Below are 22,954 nucleotides of genomic sequence, written 5' to 3'. Positions count from 1 at the left end.
CCGACATCCGCGCGGACGGAGTCGCGGGCGGAAGCTAGTACAAAATATCTAACTGTGCTAACCCTAGTATTTAAGCTCAACAATAGAATTACTAACAAAATATTGAGGTCTTGTTACAAGAACAAAGCCAGGCGCTGTTGGAATAAAAACTAGGGATTAGGTATTGAAGTGTGGATAGATCAGAAAACCGCCAAGCTATAGGGTTGAGCAAAGTAATTGACATATAAAAAATATAAACACGTACCTGAAACGTAATATAATATTCTATAATAAAGTACTGAAACATTTCTTTAAGCAGCTCTACATTTTACGATTGGCGGCGCCTTTATGAAAAGTTAAGGATGTCGCAATTTGTTATATTTCGATGTTTTTTAAAAACTGCTATTATTCAATTATAATATATTTATACGTAGACATGAATGAATGAAATTATATAATAAGGGAGCAATGAAGGCTCAGTTAAATTCGATTTTAAAATAAATCATCATCATGATTGCAATTTCCTTCGTGGACAACATTGAAAACATTGAGAATACAAAGGTTCAACGACTTACAATATCTACAATCTGGGACTTGACCTATGGATTATGAGTAACGACCGTCAGTCCCTATCAACTGAAAGAAACATGGGCTGATATAGGTAATTAATGACAAATTTTGTAAGCGCCTATTGTATGCTTATAAATAAGCATTATTTACTTGACATGTTTTTAATATTCTATATGTGAATCTACTTTTTAAAACGATTCTTTATCAGTTCATAAAATATGATACTAAATGTTGATAACAATCATACGTTTATAACTTAAAAAAAATATCCTACAGAATATTATACCTCGGTAGATCTGGATTATCTACCACAAAGTCCTTATTGAAATTCCAGAAAGATGTAACCCTAACTAAAAGTCAGTTCCACTCTGACACAGCATTATTCATTCAAAAAGGGAGCCATAGACTGTCGGTAGGTGACGACAGCAATAGAATACGTAGTTGACTAGGATCGATCGAAAGCCTTTGAAGGTACCGCACGATAAATGTTGCAAGCGATGAAATTGTGATGTTTCGTTTTGTTCCGGGTTAAGCTGTATGTGTACGGGCGTTTTTAATAGCGCTTTGTTTTCAGGTTTTTATGTAACACGGTGTTTTTTCTTTTTGTATTTAAAATAGTGATGGATGGTAGAGATTATGTTCGGGAAGGAAATGGTTAACAAAATATAATATACTAGCTTTCCGCCCGCGGCTTCGCCCGCGTTTTCAGAGAAAACCCCGCGTGGGATTTCCGGGATAAAACCTATCCTATCTCTCAAGTTGGATCGAACTGCACATGGTGTGCGAATTTTATTATAATCGGTTTAGTGGCTTAGGAGTCCATTGAGGACAAACATTGTGACACGAGATTTATATATATTAAGATAAGGAAAATTTAAATATATATAATTAAATATATATAATTTAACTCCGCCATTGACGGTCCCAAGCCCGTATGCGAAAGGAGGAGGGTTGGCTGAGAGATGACCAACCAGCTGTAAAAGGTCAACGTCGAGTATCGGGCGACGGTTAATTAACCCGACAGCTACAGCCTAACCAGCTTGTATAGGTGAGGGTAGGAAATGACCTTCACAACAACTCGCAACTCTGTGCATCCACAGAATCGAGAGCCTTGGCTTAGCCGCCCGGGCCACGAGGTAGAATACCTCTATAAAAAGTTACCCTAATCCCAAGGTGGGACTACGTGCCGAAGGGATGCATGGCTTGCAGGAGGCAAGTTCTAAGCGCCAACCTCGGCGGACCTGGCAAACGCCGTTGTATGTTGCCTTCTTGAGGGAATGGGCGTCACCCCTCTTGTGACCTGTTATATCGACCCTACTCGTGGGAACAAAATGAGCAACATCCACCCTGAAAACCAAAAATTAGATGATAAGAGCAACCCAAAAACTATGACCCAACAGCTTTTCCATAAAGGTATGTTTATAAATCGCCCGAGATCGAGTTCCTTCAGTGGAACAACTAACCAAAGGAACACTGATCTGGTAGATAAAACAACCGAGGAATCTGAATCTGAAGAACAACTGTTCACAGAAGTGTATTACGGCAAAAGGCAAAGATCTAGCCCCGACGCACTAATACGCAACCAAAAGCAAGCAAAACTAAATTACTGGCTAGCAACACCAGCAGTACCAACATCTAATAGATTCAAAGCGCTTGACGATATAGAACAAGCAGACAAATCTGAAACCCAAGCACCAAAGCCCATAAGACCTCCTCCACTATTTATCGACGGAGTTAAAAATATACAACCCTTAATGAAATTATTAGAAGATGTAGCAAAAGAAGACTATGAAATAAAAGTATTACGAGGTGATAGAGTTAAAATACAACCAAAATCGGCCGAAGCATATTCGACCATTTATAAAGAACTTAAAGCGAAAGACACAGAATTTTATAGTTACCAGCCAAAACAAGACCGCAGCTTTAGAGTTGTGCTAAAGAACCTACATCCATCTACAGACAAAGAGGATATAAAGATAGCCATTGAAGAGCTTCACCATAAAGTAGTAAATGTATGGAACATCCAAAACTCTAAAACAAAACAAGCGTTATCAATGTGGAACATTGAACTAGAGCCTCGCGAAAATAACAAAGACATATATAACGTTAAATACTTACTACACTGTCGCATTTCATTTGAGGCACCCAGACCAAGGCGAGTAATCCCGCAATGCACTAATTGCCAAGATTACAACCACACACAAAAGTTTTGCAACAGGAAGCCCAGATGCGTCAAATGTGCAGGATCGCATCACACGTCAGCCTGCCTACGGAAAGAAAGATCTAAAGAGGTCAAATGTATCCTTTGCGAGGGGAATCATCCAGCTAACTACAAAGGCTGCACAGTCTACAAAGAGCTGCTGAAAGTGCGATATCCCGCTCCCATCACCAGAGTCAGGAAAAATCCTGGCCACACCAGAAAGGAACAAGAACCTAAAAACAAAACGTCACTTAACAGAAAATCGTATGCTGAAGCCACAAAAGAAGCTCCCAAACAACCAATGACACAAACTCCAGAAACTAGCGAACTCAAAACCATTACGGAAACACTTGTTAACCTGATGAACCAAATGTTAATTATGACCCAAACGCTAACCAATTTAATTTCAAAAATGTCATCACATTCACAGCATTAAAACTATGTGTATGGAATGCCAATGGCTTATCAAACCACTCGGAAGAGTTAAAAATATTTGTAAAAATACACCACATAGATGTTTTACTAATCTCAGAAACCCACTTCACCTCCAAAAGCCACTTTAGGCTACCCGGATACAATATGTACCATACTAACCATCCAGACAATAAAGCTCATGGAGGATCGGCCATTCTTATTAGGTCAAACATCAAGCACCATGTACTGCAAGATTACTGCAAAAACTACATCCAGGCAACAAACGTTGTGATCACAGACTGGATTAGTGACATCACAATATCGGCCCTCTACTGTCCACCTAGATTTACTATTAAAGAAGCAGAGTTCAGTAACTTCTATCAATCACTTGGTGGCAGATTCATTGCAGGAGGTGACTTTAATGCCAAGCATTCGCTTTGGGGCTCCAGGCTTATCCTTCCTAGAGGACGAGAGCTGCTCAAATGCATTAAAAAACTAAATATGAATGTGGTATCGTCTGGTCAACCGACCTACTGGCCAACTGATAAGAGAAAAATCCCAGACGTTATAGACTTTTGTGTCAGCCAGGGAATTGCAAAGAACATCATATCGTGTGAGAGTTGCTGGGACCTATCTTCCAATCACTCTCCAATCATTGTAGAATTGCGTACAACCCCTCAAGAATGTATCAGGAAATGCGTTCTGCATAACAATAGAACTGACTGGTCACTATTCAGGGAGCTCACAGATCAAGCATTCAAAGAATCAGTTCGTCTAAAATCGAAGGAGGATATAACAGAAGCGGTGCTTTACTTCACCAAGTGTGTGCAAAATGCAGCTTGGTCATCGACCCCACCTCTACCATCTAGAAATCAGGATACCCATGTAGCAAAACATATATTTGAAAAAATAATTAACAAAAGGAGACTACGAAAACGCTGGCAAACAACCAGAGACCCTATTGCGAAAAAACAGCTCAATCACGCTAGCAGACAACTAAAGCGCACTCTGGAGAAAGATAGAAATGATGGTTTCCACAATTACCTCACCGGCCTGGATGCTACTGCTTCCTCGGATTATTCTTTATGGAAAGCCACCCGGAAACTAAAACGGCCCATTAATGTATCGCATCCTATAAGAAAATTAGATGGTACATGGGCACGGACAGACGAAGAGAAAGCCAAAACCTTTTCGGAACATCTCTCAAATGTATTCACTCCTCACCCATATGACGGCACACCAGAAGATGCAGCAGAAATTACTAACCGCTTAAGCAGTCCAAAAGGTACACAGGATATGTCTATTAAATTTACCAAATCTGAGGTTTCCCAGACTATAAAAAAATCTGACCCAAATAAGGCCCCAGGATACGACCTTATCACAAATCGTATACTCAAAGAACTACCTGAATCTGGCATAATCTTCCTTACGTCACTATTTAATGCAATGACAAGACTGCATTTCTTTCCTTTGGAGTGGAAGGTCGCACAAATCATAATGCTGCTGAAGCCAGAGAAACAACCTGAGGAAGCAAAATCATATAGGCCCATAAGCCTGCTACCTACTCCATCTAAGATATACGAATCCCTGCTATTGCAACGCATCCTGCCGATACTCAAAGAAAAGGAGCTAATTCCCGATCACCAGTTTGGATTTCGCAGTAAGCATGCTACCATCGACCAAGTGCATAGACTAACAAAACATATCATGGAATCATTAGAAAGTAAATCCTACTGCGCCAGTGCATTCCTAGATATATCTCAAGCCTTCGACCGGGTGTGGCATGAAGGATTGCTATTCAAACTAAAAAACGGGCTACCAGACTACCTTTACAGAATATTAGAATCATTCCTCCAGCAGCGTCATTTCATAGTACAACAAGGAGATGCACTGTCAGATCTTCGCCCTATAAAAGCAGGAGTTCCGCAAGGCAGCGTACTTGGTCCCATACTATACCTTCTTTTCACTGCGGATCTACCGACATCTGAATCTTTGGTTACTGGAACTTTTGCTGATGATACCGCTCTACTAGCTACACATAACAACCCAAAAATAGCCTCAGAAATACTCCAACAAGGCCTAAATGAGATATCCCTCTGGCTTAAAAAGTGGCGGATAAAAGCGAATGAAACAAAGTCAGTAAACGTAACATTTACCTTACGAAGAGACTCTTGCCCTCCAGTCACGCTGAACAACATTGCTATCCCCCAGGCAGATCATGTGAGATACCTTGGGCTGCACTTGGACAAAAGGCTTACCTGGAAAAAACATATCTTCACCAAGAGGAAACAACTTGGCATCCAAACGCGCAAACTTTTCTGGCTGATTGGACGAAAGTCGCAACTGTCCCTAGAAAATAAAATGATTTTATACAAAGCTATACTCAAGCCCATCTGGACATATGGCATACAACTGTGGGGAACTGCCTCCCATTCAAACATCGAGATCATACAAAGGTTTCAAAATAAAACACTCCGCATGATAACCAATGCACCCTGGTTCGTGCCTAACGATCTATTACATCGCGACCTACGCATGCCCACTGTAAAACAAGAAATTGTACGCTATACTAGAGCGTACAAAGAGCGTATAGAACAACACCCAAATTCACTGGCCCGGTCACTTATGTCAAATCAGACCAATGCGCGACGCTTAAAGCGTAAAATACCTCAAGACCTCATACAATCGCAGTAAATATAGTTACTGTTGTAACAATAAGGATGTGACACAGGTTACATGCCGTGCGCGCCAGCATTATAAGCACCAATCAGCATACTGCTGAATGTCCCCCAAGGAGACAGATTGCAGTAACTGAAGGAACAAAAAAAAAAAAATATATATATATATATAAAGCCATGGCTTGCTTTTCGAAACAAAACCTGCTGACCTAATAAGGATCTAAGTAAAGAAGGGAAGACAAAACACAAATAAGCATTATATTTCCATTCTTATATTATGTGTTTTGTTTTTTTTTCAATAGAATTGTATTAACATTACGTACTTTGTGGCACATCTTAATATTATGGTCTCTTTGTAATTTTCTTATAATGGAATGCATAATTGTATCGTTTAACCACTCTTGAATAGTAAGCCTAAATCCTGTCAGTGATTGATGCAACGCATGACTTCTCAACCTGAGGCTGATGAATAAATATTTCCGAACGATTATGGTGTTTGCTTGCACTATGGAAATTAATTCGCAACTGTAATATATTCATAGAAGGAAATGCAATTATGAAATAATTCTGTTATAATCTAGGTTTTAACGTAGATTTTTTACAAACTTTCTTCACTAAAACGAACAGAATAATTAATCAAAAGCCGTGCTAAAGTAAAAAATCTAACAGAATAGTGTCGTGAAAGATGAACTCACGCCAAAAGTGATAAACGATTCACAGTACACTTTTATATGACTGTACCAAAGTTGTATTCCCCAAAGAGAACTTGCTGAGTGTACTCAATATACGTCACAATGAGGAATTATCTTCGGTTCCAGACTGAAAGTAATATCTACCTTCGCTGGGTGATATGACATTTTATAGAAATAGCAATTTCCGTTAACCCACACGCCTGGCTTGATGTGACCTCAATAAGTTTAATTTACGCTCTTCTCGATAAAGATGCACCTTTGTGGCTCGCAGAGGTAAAACGTAAGGGAATTTCCAATTTCCATATTTGGTCACGTGTTTTTGTACGGAGGAATAATATTTGCTCTAGTAATAAGCGAGGGTTGTTTTCCTGCACACGAAAATCTTTTATTTAACGAATCATTCGTTTAATTATTATGGCTAACATTTGAAGCATGTTAATTTCGTTATAAGTCCGATTTGTCCAAAGTTCATTGCTGTAAGCAGACATATCCTAATGTTGTGCCTACATATTGAAAACTGTTGAACCCATTTCCATGTTATTTACTTCTTTTAATCACTTGCAGTCAATGCAAGCATAACTAATAGGTTACATTTTCATTTCAATACTTTTTTAATCAATTGTTTTTGCTTGTTCGATCTTAATTAATTAGTAAAAAAACACTTTTATTCTCTACTGTTTATTTATACAAACCAACTGGGATTACGGTAATGTTATATTACTGTAATCCCAGTTGTTCATTACTTACCTGTCATGTTAGTTCCAACTGAGTTGTTATCTTCATTAGAGTCGAAAGTATCTCTCGAGCTTTCATTACGTGGCAATGATTAGCCCTTTACAAGTCATTACATTGAGTCGTTGGAATTAAAGACGGCCATTTCTCGCTGTTAATTTATATATTGTGTCGAGTTTCTGGTGTTTTAAGAGCTTCTTTAATACTTCTGCAGCGTGATAAAGCTGAACTAAGATTGCGATATAAATAAAACATTAATTTAATAAAAAAAAAGTATACAAATACTATTTGCTAAGTGAAAAAGGGAAGTCGATGTTCACATTTTATTCGAATTTAGCGTTAGAGCTTTGAGATTAATTTATCTTTCAATACACAATTATTTAAGAAACTTACAAAGCGTATTTTAAAATACTCCGTTGCTTAATCAATTTTAAATTAATTCAGAATTGTATTAAATGCTCTATCCACAACCTAAACAAATACTGAAAATATTGCCTATCCTAACCTCAAATCTAAATCACAACCTATCATCCCACACAACGTTAGGATCTAAATCTAGGAGCTCGAAAACCAAACACTGGTATATTACTACTAATGCTATCTTTACCTGTAAGCTCATTACACAGCATCGCTATTGTTGGTGACTCCGTGTCTCTCCCGTCGAACACTTTGATGATGTCCGCGCGACGGAGACAGCTGAAAACACGATTAGTTGTTAGGTTCTGGTTTAATTTGGGAAATTATGAGAGATAGGGGAGAGAATATTGCAATTGCTATAAAATTATATAAGTAAGTAGGAGCAATGGTGACTTAATTGTTCGACTAAGATCAAAAAGTTAGAAATCTCTAAAGACAGCAGCGGTGAAAATCTTACCTAGATACTAAGCTACTAAAAATGTCTTACATATAAATAATAAAATATATACTCTATTTTTGGGATATACCTATTATTCTATTAAATAACCTTGAAAAGAATTTCTCAATGTGTAAATTATCTCGTGAAACACAAGAATATAATATTTCTATTTTCATAACACACAGAATCTAAAGATACTAAGCTCCAAGGTTCTCCTATGTAAGCTTTTAAAAGATTCTGTTAGAACTGGGTTATATCGACATTTTATGTTTTTAAACATTTGAATTATTTCTTTTAAAACAAAGCGAATTGCGTGACTTTATTTTAATGGAGTGCTTGTTTTGTTCGCGTTTAGTTGTTTGACCTAGAACTACATTCGAATGAGGCTGGAGTATATAACTTGTCTTGAGTGCTCGTTAAGTAACCTAATTATATATATTAATATTATAAAATTAGGGTGGAGAAAGCTGTTGATATTTTTAAAAAGTCGAAGGTTAGGCAGAAAGGTCAAAAAAGTGTATTAATAGATAAAATCGATCAACTTCAGTATGGGTCATGATTATTTTAGGGATGGAACCCGGGCCTTTAAATATGTTCAAGTTGAAAAATAATATTTATATATTACATCCACTTAAGAACAAAATAATTAAATAATGTGAAGTAATACATATTTGATTCTGGTGGTTATTGTCTAACAAGTGATAACTGCGTTAAAAATAACCGACTTCAAACTTGCACTTGCAAAATTTACAAATACCTACAGACAAAAATGCTCATAAAATAAAAACTACTGGGCCTATCCGAATAAAATTTTTAAGGGACCAATTCGACACCATCCCGCATCGAACAAAAAAAGAATCACGTAAATCGGTTCAGAAACCTCGGAGTAATCGGTGTACATACATAAAAAAATATATACCGGCCGAATTGATAACCTCCTCCTTTTTTTTGAAGTCGGTTAAAAAAAAATCAAGCGTATCTAACTCATACTAGGTAATCTTCTTACGTACATAAGTAGAGTTGTTTCATAATGCCATTAAAACTACGAGGTATTCTATTTTACCTAATTGTTAACATTAGATTTCCAGAAGTATCAAATAAGAATAATTTTTATTTTATTCAAGACATGTATAACCTTAACCTGTTTCTTATATATATAGAAGCAAGATCAAAGGTTCACCTACAAAATAGCACTTAGTAGCAAAGTTTGAGATGTATGCGAGGTTTTCAGTGGCTGTCCCCCGAGATTATACTGGTTTTGGTTTAAATGGCTTCGAGGTTAGGCTCTTACATTATTTATAAACTATCGCTATATAGGCTTATTTATAACTCGTTCTATATATCCCGCTGTATTCTATAAGATAGCACAGCTCTTTGTTATTGAAAAAAAAACGTTTCAGGAAAAGACAAATATAGACAAAAGACAAAATTATTCATTCATAATACATAAATTGTAATGTAGTGTAAATTATATCGTTCAGGCATATAATATAATGGAAACAATATGTAGTTAGTCGTACTTTAATCCTATTATGATGGATGTAGTTTCATATGAAAAATGTTATTGCTAATTTTATAATAAAATTTCATAGTTATTTTGTTTGATTTTTCTCTTAAAAACCTGCTTACCTAAATTTATTAGCCCATACATATTATATAAGTAATCCAGCTCAATAAGTAATTATCATACAATATGATTTTGATGTTTTATATTCAAAAACTGTAACAAAACATTATAAAATAATATTTTTTAGGTTTAAATTACAGTTCACTACGTCTCAAGTAGCAGTAAAATCATACTTGACTTGGTAATTTGAAAATCTATAAACCGTAGTCTGAAGTTCAGACAATTTTCAAACACTTGAATTGAAGTGTCTTAAAATTGCTTCAGTGTCCAAATTTTGGAGCTTTATAACAAAAGTTAAATGTTATATCTATCGATCTATATGTATATAAAAGCAAGTCTTGTCATATTGTTGAACCAGTTAAAGCTTAAAAACGGCTGAACACATTTCCATAATTTTTTGATTGTTGGATAGTAACTGTTAAATTAAAAAAAAATAGTAAAAATAGCGACACAGGTAACGCTGGGAATGGGTATTCCTACTGATATTATAAATGCGAAAGTTAGTGAGGATGGATGGATAGATGTTTGTTATTCTTTCACGCAAATACTACTTAACCGATTACAATTAACTTGGGCATGTAGGTAGCAGAAATCAGAATAAGACAGGTAATACTTTTTATCCCAGAAATCACACAGGAACGAGAACTATGCGGATTTTTCTTTGAAAACGCATAAAAAGCCTCGGCCGGAAATCTAGTTTAAAATAATTTAATGAATCTCCTTGTTTTAAATGAACACTTCATAAAAATGTAAACTTCACTTTATAACTTGTAAAATAATATTCTGTAGCAAATAGCTTAAGAGTGTCCGCCGCTCTCGTAGACCAATAAATCTAATTCTCGTGGAAGAGCAAGCAAGGTAGCGGAATTAAGTTAGTTAGCGTCGACTCTAGACAAGGTTGATGTTGGACTCATAAAATTATAGGTTATTTATATATGTTAGTATCTTTTGAAGGCTCGTCATCGTTAGAAAGTTGATGTAAAATATAAAGTATGGCCAAATTGATGGTGTGCCGTGTGATACTCCATCTTGTTTTTCTTACGGATGAGATATATAGAAATTCTAATCTAGATACACATTGGGAATAAGTAAATAAGTATTATAGTTTTATTAGTAAACTTGTAGATACAAATAGTAAGTCAGTTTGACCTTAAAATAATAGAATTAGATGTTATAGATATTATCGTAAATTACTAGGTTCCATAATTTACTAAATAAAATGTTAAGCAGCCAGTATTTATTTTTCCACCAAAATTTATCGTTAAGCAAAGGTTTCGCTTGGCAATTTTAAAATATTTAAGTAATGCAATTTATTCTTAAGATTTGGAGACAAGGGCTCCTGAATTACAAGTTTAATTAAAGTGGCTTAACAAAGCATTTCGTTAACGTAAATCATTTGGTTTTGAGTGAAAAGCTCCTTTGAAGTTTCTATTCATTACGATGTTGTTTTATAAAAACAAATTGTCATTAATTTAATAAGAGGAGAGTAAATGGAAGTAGGGATGTTCTGTAACTTGATTTGGCACAAACTAATTTAGGTTTGTATTGATTTTTTTTATTTCAAAAAGTTTTTGTTTACTGTGTTTCTGTACTGCTTTTAGTAGAGCAGACTCTTGGTTAATAGAGAGTTACACAAATCACCCATTTTTTATTAATATCTCATTACTGAATACAAAAATAATCATGATTCTATAATTAATTTGGTCAACATTTGTTAGGTATCTAATATATTATAATAGAGTAAAATACATAAATATATATGTAATTCTAATATACATCCAAGGATCAAATCATAATTATATTCTGACCCTCTGTTCCTAATGGTCGTGGGAGGTCTAAAGGTCCAATTATCTAACCCTTTACTTACTCCATTATTTTAAGGTAGCTTCTTGTTTACATTGATAAAAAGTATTGATCCAAATTGTACTTTGCGCTAGTATTTCTTTGAAAAATGTTTTTAAAGGAAGCAATACGAGTAATGTTGGAAAGAAAGATTATACAACAATTTACTAATATCAGATCCAAGATATGACAAAATTTACGGTTAATTCCTAATCTTAAAGGAGCAGGCAATAAACACTTATAAGCTACATGATTATTTATTATGCTATTATACTGATTTTGTGCATCTGTACACAGAAAACATAACTTTTCACCTTTAATTCCATATTTTCCTTAACATTAATCAATTTAACTTAATAAAATGTATATTTGGAAATTGGATTGTCCATCAAATTACGTAACTAACCATCTGTAGGGATAGAGAGAGCCGTGCGGTGAGCGGTTTCGTCCAGCGTGATATATCGTTCCCTATATTCAATTGTATGTCATGATACAGTATTTATGGTTGAATCCCTTGGTGATTCGGTGGAATTATTGTGTACGTAAAATACAGTGAATACGCTTCAATGTAGCTGTAATCTCGAAATTGGTCGGGTTGTCAATAGGTAAAGGTCAAACGAAGGGTCATTCTATTATCTTCCTACATCTGCTTATTAATGGTAGTTCTACTAGAATAATTTGGTCATTAGATAATTAACTATTCCCTTTAATAATAGTACATAAAGTTAATAGTAACAAAGAAAATAGTTTTATTAACCCATTGAGCCCCGAGCGGCCCGATCGGACCACAATAGATTTTCTATTGTGTCTGTGATTCCGGGGGGTGAGTTATTAATGTTGTTTTGTTCATTCAATTGTGTTGGATATTAGGTACGCATAACATTTAGAAATTAAAGACAAAGAATTGTCACGGGTAGACTGAGGCCCAGTGTATTTAATCTTCCTCCTTTAAAGCATAGCTATAGTTGTTCCCTGGAAGCTACTCCACTAACTCTTGTATTGAGTTTAACTTATTCGTCTCAATTAACTCCGTTGGGGAGATGGAACTGTTAAGTTTGCAAATAGAACATTGTTTTGCAGTAGTTAGTTTCGCTATCTCGTTATGTGTTGGGTAATCAATTTAGTGTGTTTTTGTGAGGATATTATTGTTGCACTGTTGGTTATGTGATGACAATGACTAGTAGTTTTTTTATAGATACCCAAGATAAAGTCTATTTAAGTAATAAGTATGTTATATTACTCGAGTTATATTTTTATTTTGTTTGCGCTATAAACATTCTGTGTGTCATACATAAATTTAGAAATTAAACTAAATAATAAGAAATAGAAAGTGAGTTGTTTGATTAATTCAAATAATATCTAATATCGTGAGTTATACCTTAAAACTCATTGTTAAGTATCCGATTTATTGTATAAATTTTTTCTTGGTATAAATTAAAAATAAAATTTTAGTATATTATGATGATGAACTATTTATGATAGCAACGTATACGCAGAAAATTCGGAATTGTATCTTACTTATAAAACATAATATAATATAAAAATATTCTCATCGAATTCCACACATTGCGTTTTTTCTCAATATAAACATTACCGTTCCGATCAGGTGAATGTATAATGTACTTAATTAAGCGAACTGTATCTGAGCTCATTACTGAAGCGACTGATATTAATAATTCAGTTACCCCGATTGTATGTGTATTTTGATTCGGTTATTTATTAAGAAATGATACACGCTTTCGGATAAATGGATTGCGAATATTAATCATTATTAGTGATGTTGTTGATTCGAAATTGTGAAACAGTTTAATTGTGAGTAAACGTTTAAGAATTATAAAACTGTTTTTTTTAATATCGACCAAATGTTATCAAAAAGTTTATGTGTACTATTAAAGAAGTGTTGCTTTTGATAGAGTTAACTCTTTATTGATAGAGTCATAATTTTTTCCTTATAATTAAAAAATAAACATGATTCTATAAATGATTTGGTTTATATAGTCCCGAAAAATACTGTCACGTTACTATTTCCTGCTTTTTTGAAGTCAGTTAAAAATAGGCAATAAACAATGAACTGCTGAACAAACATTGAGTTGATGTCACACAATTTAAAATACTTTGAAGATTAAAATCGTAAAAAAATAAACAATTGTACAGCAGTTATTACTATGTCTCGAATGCACGATTATTTATAGGTATAATAACACACAATTTGTACACATTTAAATTTTGGACAGTAAATTAAATTCATGCGTTTCAGACTTTTAGCACTACGGTAAAATCAAAATACAATAATATAATAAAGGTTACAAATATATAGTGAAAAGAGAATTTCTAAAAAAAAACAATTCGTTCGTTTACATTTTTCATTTGAATCCTGTTTAATAAATAACTAACTCACCTTATATCTCCTTTTTGTAAGTAAATCTCTTCAAAGACTACTTTGACGCGGTCTTTCGGTCTGAAAATGAAAAAATAGGTATTACATCTTAATCTCAGCAACAACATCTGATAGTCGGTGTTATGAAGCTTTTTGTGTTGGATATTTTTATCTAGAAATTTTCATATTATGAATGTTGATAAACAAGGACTTCGTTAGTGTAAATATTCTGATGGTTTATTACTTAAAACCTTGTAGTACCCTTAGTATATGATTTTTTAATGCATGCATATCTATTGACACTGATCTTAAGAAACTTTATTTTTAGTCGTTGGATATTTCATTTATTGTTTGGAAAGAAATAAAAGGTTGAATTATTTCATATTTTGCTCTATTCCTAGAATTAAAGCTTCGCATTTTATATGTAAGTACACCTGTTACACAATTAAAAATATATTAACATAATTTTACTGTAACATGGATTTGGTTAATAATTACCTAATGAACCAGTTTTAGTTTAGCGTCATAATATTGCCAGACGCTAAGGCCAGACGTTGTTTAAATATAATATGGTATTATTTATCTACCAATCTCAATGTCATACCCCAATTTCATGTCGCACACCATTATGACACGCGAGCTGTATTTGCTGTCCCTGACCCATCATAGTACAACCCTTGTCTAGAGTTCATATAAATTTGTACCTAGTACATATTATACTTATATGGTTTAGAAACCTGTAGATTTGTGCATAGTAATATTTCTTCCATGATCTTTTATTTTGCGCTTATATAGTTATTTTTTACGATAACTTACTTCAATTGACTTAAACTTTAAATTCCTTTAAATATTGGATTAATTAAGATTGTCTTTCGTCACACTTGTCGCTTTATGCCTTCAAGATTGACACTAAACCATGTTGTAAATAAAATGTATGTGCGGTTCCAGACTATAAACGAAGAGTTGCTGGCAGTTGATGTTTCCAATGAGAAAAAAGGGTCTTAAAATGCCTGTGTGCGATCTTTGATGTGGTAAAATGGAATTCAGGTTACAATCAGGTTTTAGATTTTGAAACTCTCGCTCCTCAGGTAGATTATATCATGTTTGTTTTACAAAAGCCAGTTGTTTAAAGCAAAACAGTGGGTAATTAACTAAGTATCTAACACTTGATTTTACATGCTAATATAGTATTTTATATTAGCATGTTTATTTTTTTTTTGATATTCGGACATGACAAGAGATTAAGAATCACGTCTTTTCCCTTACCGTGGAGACTTTTCTTAAATTTCTGCAAATATACATTGCATGCCTTTTTCTAGTTTATTATATCTTTCTATCAGTTGGTTGCCTGGAAGAGATCACTCTTAAGTGATAAGACCGACTACTGTGCTGTTTTTTTTCTTTTAGAATAAGTTTCGTTTGTATTGTTTGTATTTTAGCAGTACAATAAAGAGTTTAAATAAATAAATAAATAATGCTATAAGAAATGTTCATTTATTGTTTTATATGAATACTTACCTCGCATGAAAATGATAGGAACAGCGCACATTATTAGGGTAGGTGGACGGGTATCGGGGACTGTAGAGGCGGCCGTGGGCGGGCCGGTTGCCCGATCTGCTGAACTGGTAGTCGCAGTCTGTGCCCGGTATCCTCACGCCTTCCGTTTCGAAGAGACCTGCAAGGTGGAGTTACTTGGATTATGTGCTTTAATGTAGGTTAATAAGGTTTAATATAGGGAGATGCAAGTTGTATATACTATTACTATATTACTTTGTGGCAATTACCACATAGTAATTTTTATGTTCTGTATTTTACTCAGAAAAGTAATGGTCAATGAATTTTTAGCGGATTTATCCTACTACCTATTACCTATTTTTTTATTTGAAGGAAGATGGTGAAAAAAAATACTGCTCTTCTATAAGACGCTTTAGAAGCATTCTTATGTAAAATCATTTATATTATATACATTTCGGTATTTAATTAAAATAATGGCGCATGATGCATAGTTTTGAAAACTAGACCAACTACATTTTAGTACCAAGATGAGGCCTAATTTACATAAATATTAGCAAAACATTTATAATGGCTTATTAACGTTGGTTTGGTTCAAATAATTTACGACGAGAATATGTTTTCTCTAGAGATGTTGGAAGTTTTAGCATTAAATTAGTTGAGATTAGTAGAGCCCTAATTTAGGACTTATAGCATCTAAAATATTCGTAATTGTATAAGGTTGGTTTTACAGTTTATTAAGCATTCATGGATTTTCTTGGAACGTTGTATTGCGTATTTATAATTACCGCTCTATATGAATTTCATAGTGCCTTTAAACATAGTATATCACTACATAATATAAAACAAAGTAGCTTTCTCTGTCCCTATGTATGCTTAAATCTTTAAAACTACGCAACTGATTTTATGATTTACTAGCTGTGCTTCGCGGTTTTACTCGCATTGCTCCGCTCCCGTTGGTCTTAGCGTGATGATATTATATAGCTTAGCTATACTCTATAGCGTTCCTCGATAAATGGGCTATAATAATAACACCGAAAAATTTTTACAAATCGGACCAGTAGTTCCTAATATTAGCGCGTTCAAACAAACAAACATCTTCAGCTTTATAATATTAGTATAGATTAGGTTTTAGACAAAGCGGGCGAAACCGCGAGCGGAAAGCTAGTATATACAACTATCTAATGTTAGCTATAAATTATCGATTCTCCTTGCTTATTCATTATTGTCATAAAGTTGTGAGTATTACGGTTATTTTTGGCTTAATTGTTTGGATATATTTCGGGTTGAATCAGATAAACATACCCTTGTTCAGTAGTTCAGGTGCCTTTGTTAAATTACATTTTCCAGATACCATCTCGGGCTTCGTATATCATTTAATTTGATGCAATTATTTGGTTTATTCGATGTATTTTCTGTGTTTTTCGTAAAACGATGTGCAATTAAATACTACGAGAGGTGAAGCATTGGGTTAAACAATGTATTAATTATTTAATCTTTATTTATATTTTTATATCCTTATTTATTAAATGCTTAGTTAAAACTAACTACTAACGACACTACATTTTTTGAGTCGGTACTATAATACATATTAACGTAAAAATTATAAAAGATAACTTTATAAAAAGTTTTATAATCCCTACATTAATTAATACAAACACAAAAGCTGATAAACTTGAAGTATAGTCCATTTTTTTCTCTACCAATATTGTAAACAGAATATAATTTGAAAACTACGTGAACACCTGTAAGTGAAAGGTAATTGACGCAGGAATTGATATATTAAGACGCTGGAGTTCCTTACATGCTGATATTAAAGTAAAATTGTTTTTGTTCAATCTCTTAGGAGTTTTATGTGAGTATTTTTTGCGAAATGAGAATATAATATGTACTGAGTAATTTTCACAGATATGTATCATTATTACCTTTAAGGTTAGTGCTAATTTAAATATACCTTTGGATATTATAGTCATACAACTTCACTTCACTTGTTGATTTAACTTTTGAGTCAATATCTTATTTAATACATTGGACTTGATGTGTATCAAAATTGTTGTAATAGTATTAAAATAATTATAATGTTATGAAGACTAAAATTTTGTTTCAAATACGAAATTCTGCAGACATATTGTTAAAATTATTTACTGTAAGTTTACAACTATATTTAGAACGGCTTATCTTAATATTTCTTAATATATATTATAAAGGCGAAAGTTTGTAAGTATGGATGTATGGATGTTTGTTACTCTTTCACGTAAAAACTGCTGAACCGATTACAATGAAATTTAGCACACATATAGAGGGTAACTTGGATTAACACATAGGATAGTTTTTATGCCGGAAATCCCACGGGAACGGGAACTATGCGGGTTTTCCTTTGCAAACGCGGGCGAAGCCGCGGGCGGAAATCTAGTACGATATACGACTATATTCGGATAACCCTTTGATTAAACACCCATTACACTAGGGACAGTAGTATTGTTCAATTAGAAGTTAAATTAATTATAATCTTTAGCCACGTCGACACGTACGCCTACGTGACACTACCTCATACTGTGGGTCTTGAGATAAATGTGTTATAAATCTTATTTAATAATTAACTGGATTTGCGTGTGTAACTCGTAACTTTTCGGTTGTTCAATTTGCTTGTTCACGTTTATAGCGGGTTTAATAGATTAATTTTAGAAATTAGAGTTAACTGTTAGATGATGATATGTATGTAGATATGTTTAAACTATTTTTAGGTCAATAAAAATATTACAATCAAATATATAAATGGAATGCTAGTGCGATTGTATTAAAGATTTAAAATATTTTGTTGTGATCGTGCAGTAAGCATTGGTGGAGATGTAAATATTCACTATACTGTATACAGTTAAATGTCACTCTTGAAGAAATTGTTAGAGACACAATATGATTGTGTTATGCATTTAGACTTTAATATAATATCTAGTAATAAAATAACATTTAAAAATAAATATGATAGAAATATATACAAATTAAACGTGTATATATATCTATGTACCTATGTTATCTCCTGTTTGAGATGAATATTTGATAGATAGAATGAATCAAATATAATGTCTCAAGAATTCACTTTATCCATATCCATATTTTACTTGACTGGCTGTCGGAACGTTCGGAAATAATATTTATCAAAGATTTATCAATAATAAAAATTTTATAAATGTATTTTAATATATTAGAACAATTTTAAATTATTACATATAATATGTATACCCAACTTTGCAAACATACTTTGTAAACCAATTGAACCAAGAATTGAATTCCATTCCATGTCTTGGAAAAAATTACGCATTTACTGATATATTTTTCAATGTAGGTATCTGCATTGTGCATGCAAAAAGAAGCGTGTTCACATTAATCGTTAATCGGTCATTATTGTTGCATATTTAGATTCATTACACACGCGTTATGCGAATAAAAACAATTATGCGTAGCGCATGATAAAATATTAGATGTGAGATATAATCAGTTTTATATAAGTACCTATAGAAATACATATAAGCATAATATATTTCTATAATAAGTTTATATGTCCTATAAAATATAGTGTTGTAAAGGGGCAGTAGTTTATAAATCTCGACAATTATTGTACCTCTATACAATAGCTGTCAAAGTGTTTGTAATCAAATTCCTCTTAAACGCACTTGACCGTTTTTATGCATTATTTTGTAGACTGTTGTACTCTATTTTTCATAACCATATGTAATAAAGGCGTCCTAGCAATACATTTTTTGCCTGATTATCTGGTAATCCATACTAATATTATAAATGCGAAAGTAACTCTGTCTGTCTGTCTGTCTATTACTCAATCACGCCTAAACTACTGAACCAATTTGCATGAAATTTGGTATGGAGATATTTTGATACCCGAGAAAGGACATAGGCTACCTTTTATTGCGAAATTTGACCACGGGCGAAGCCGGGGCGGACCTCTAGTATTGAAATAAATTCTACCCAATTCTTGAGAACTTCGTCTTAAAAATAAAATGTAACAACAGTCGAGCTTCAATGATGCATCACGCCACACGCGACAATATGATGAATCTAATAGCCTTTATAAATATGAAATATGGAACGTCCTTTCAAATTGAGAGAGTGATACTTACAAATTCAAAAGGAACCTTGAAGCAAGGACATAGAACATAAAGTAAAGTAGCACTTATCACCACATATGTCGATATAATGGAATGATGGATAACTAGCGATTGGCCCGCATTTTGCACGGTTAACTTCCTATTCTATTTCCAGTTTCTACCAATGTTACAAATGCGAAGTGGTTTGTGAATTTATCTCAATGTTTGTGCAAGTCTTTAGAGTAATATTTGAGATTTGAATAAGATTAAATTAAAAAAATATTTGTGAATCTTTAAAAATAGACTGATTATATGGCTACATTTATATGACCGCGAAATTAAAACTAGATTTTATAAAGAAGGAAACAATTACTATATACTACTTTGCAACTCTAAAAGGATTTCTAAGAAACATAAATCAGCAATATTCTAATAATGCTCGTGTATAAAGCAAATATTTTAATAATGTTGTCACATTGAATATTTATAAATACGCATAACTTAACCATCTTAAAATACCAATATGTCTATTAGCGAGCATTCGAGCAATCAAGTATTTACTAAGATATGACATAGGAGATTTTTAACATGCTTTTATTAGCTTCATCTATAGGTATGTGACCGACTCCGAAGACTCGATTTTGACCTACTTTAAACGGTCAGATTTAATGCCAACTTTGTATCAAGGAGCTGAGAATACAATAAGTTTTATAAGTTTGTTTTTGAACTATATTTATTACTAGCTTTCCACCCGCTGCTTCGCCCGCGCAGTCAAAGGAAAACCCGCATAATTCCCGTTCCCGTGGGATTACCGGGATAAAACCTATCTTATGTCCCGGGGTAAAAAATAGCCTATGTCCTTTCACGGGTATCAAAATATCTCTATACCAAATTTCATTCAAATTGGTTCATTAGTTAAGGTGTGATTGAGTAACAGACAGACAGACAGAGTTACTTTCGCATTTATAATATTAGTACGGATTATTTTATTGGACACAGAATCACTATTTAAGGCGTATTATTTAAATAGCCCACAAAACAATAGAACAAAGTAAAAATAAAAGTATACTCGAAGAGAGGAAACTTTATAGGAATTTTCAATAAAAATTTCCTACATCTTGTACCAACGATGGATCGTATCGCGACATGAATATTCAATATCGGAGAAACTTTACAGTTTTCTGTAACCAAGTGTATTTCTATTCACTTAGTCCTTTGGACTTGTTCCTTTAATATACAAGTTCAAAACATCGATGTAAAATAAAAATATATGAAATTTTCTTATATCTCAATCTGATAGAGTTTCAACATATCCACTGGATTACACATCACGAATAAATAATAATAGATAGAAAATTAAAAAATTAACCGCATAACGCATTAGTAACTAGTAATCTTATAATTTATGCTAAGAATATATATTTCTTATCGAGATTAATTTTTGACCTTTGCATAATATGTACTAAGCACGTGATTATCACGACAACAAAATCGCTCGACATTGCTTATTATATTGACGAAGAAGTCGAACATTAGTTTCATGAAATACGATTAGTTTTATACAATTATTTGGATTTTGTATAGTTACGTGGAATAGCAAAATTTAGTCATATACCTATGTATAATAAACTGAGCTATTGTTAAAATGTACATACATCGTACAAACTACCATCATTTTCTGTTTTTTTTAAATGTATAAGCTGAGCTGGCAAACGAGCTTGCGCGTCACCGTACAGAAAGCGATGATTTGCGCCGCCCATGAACAACCACAGACTCTGGAGTATTGTGGTTGCGTTGTCGGCTTTTGAGGGAGGAGTACTCTCTTTTATATTCTTATAAAATAAAAAAAAAACACAATGAGATATAAAATGTAAGGCCAACTAATTAGGAAATTTATCGAGGTATTAAACCGCAACTGCGCTACAAACCTTGAAGTAACATCATAACATACATAATACAATGTTATAATAATTACGCGATGATAAGAACAAACTTATCATTATATGACGCTAATAACTTCATTTGTTCTAAAAAAACCGATAATTTTGTACAAGAACGTGACCATTTGGTCAATTTTCAGGCACAATAACTAATAATGAATGTATTTAAACAGGTGCAACGACAATTCTCTATTAGTACTAATGCATTTTAATTGGAAATTATCCAGAATGTTGAAACTGTGTTTATCTATAATATTGGCTGCTTTTTTGCAAAACGTAAGGTTTTGTTTTCTTATTTTTGGGTAGATAATTATGGTGTTGTGTGTGTTATTAAATTTATTTTGTGGCTTAAATAATATCTCGTAGCACTAAAAATTTGGTGGTAGTTTTTAGATAGCGTCACTTCACATGAACCTATTTTGATTTTTTTTCAATGTAACATTTCACGCTTGTCAATTATTTACCTTTTTCTCAACCAGTGTCTTCGTTGTGAAAGCATCTCTATACAGTTCATAAAAAGTGAACTGTAGTGATAATATTTAATATTATAATAATATGGTATTTAATATAAATTAATATCCTTTTTAATATAATGTTCAAGTCCCATTTATTGCAATATCTCCCTTTTAATATGTTTATTACGAGTTTAAATACAGTTCTACGAAATGTACCGAGCATTTGTCGTAAAGGTTTATGCATAATTAAGAGACTGTTTCCCATACGGACGTTAAATTGCGCTGTGTGAAATTATACGCGTTATTTAATTACCGAAAAGTATTTATATGGAGCATCAAAGAAATAATGTTTAAACATATTTCGCTAGATTTTACATTTTTAGACGTATAAAATCTCTACATTAAAGGCATGAATGGGTGTTTTGTTACGAAATAATTCATATTAATCATTAACAAAAATCTATTAACTAGTTTCTACAGAAACTTTGAGGCGAATCTTTTTTAAGTATGGGCAATGGGCATGATAACGCAACGAAAGTTTGATTGTGTGGGCTCATGCCCATACTTAAAAAAATATTCACCTGACATTCATTCAGATAACGCAACGAAAGATTGATTGTGTTAATATTATTGAACGAAATTCTTTATATCGCGCGTTACGAAAGGGAGCTAGACGGAATTTAGACCAGAAGTTGTAACGAAACTTTTTGCCGTAGTTGTAAGAAGTGCGGCGTTCGCGTGTTTCTCTGTCTGTCTCCCTTCTCTTTTTCTCATAAAAAGCAACAAGTTATCTTAGTACCTAACTTCGTTCCATCCTCGTTTTTCTTGAAACCTCTCAAGTCTTTTTTACTACAGGTACAATGTCGTCCATCAGACACATCAGCGAATGCTACGGCAACCGATCACTCCAACCTGTTCGTTGGTAACACGACGTCATCAAATGACACCCGCATGGACTCCTTTGTGTCACAGTTGGGCAA

General features: G+C 33.4%; 1 protein-coding gene across 1 annotated transcript in view; it reads right to left on the bottom strand.

The window, feature by feature from the left end:
- The window catches only part of LOC123694874 (suppressor of lurcher protein 1-like), a 151,948-nt gene that overhangs the window by 54,986 nt on the left and 74,008 nt on the right, over window positions 1-22,954 (bottom strand). The window contains exons 5-7 of the mRNA XM_045640478.1: window positions 15,486-15,642; window positions 13,989-14,048; window positions 7,873-7,961 (exon numbers count right to left, since the gene is read on the bottom strand). Of these exons, the coding sequence (XP_045496434.1) occupies window positions 7,873-7,961; window positions 13,989-14,048; window positions 15,486-15,642 (306 nt within the window). The remainder of the gene's footprint in view (window positions 1-7,872; window positions 7,962-13,988; window positions 14,049-15,485; window positions 15,643-22,954) is intronic.

The sequence above is a fragment of the Colias croceus genome, chromosome 10 (assembly GCF_905220415.1).
Source record: "Colias croceus chromosome 10, ilColCroc2.1".
In the NCBI taxonomy this organism is placed as follows: domain Eukaryota; kingdom Metazoa; phylum Arthropoda; class Insecta; order Lepidoptera; family Pieridae; genus Colias; species Colias croceus.
Note: the sequence above shows the minus strand (reverse complement) of the source record. Positions and strands in the feature narration are given on the sequence as shown.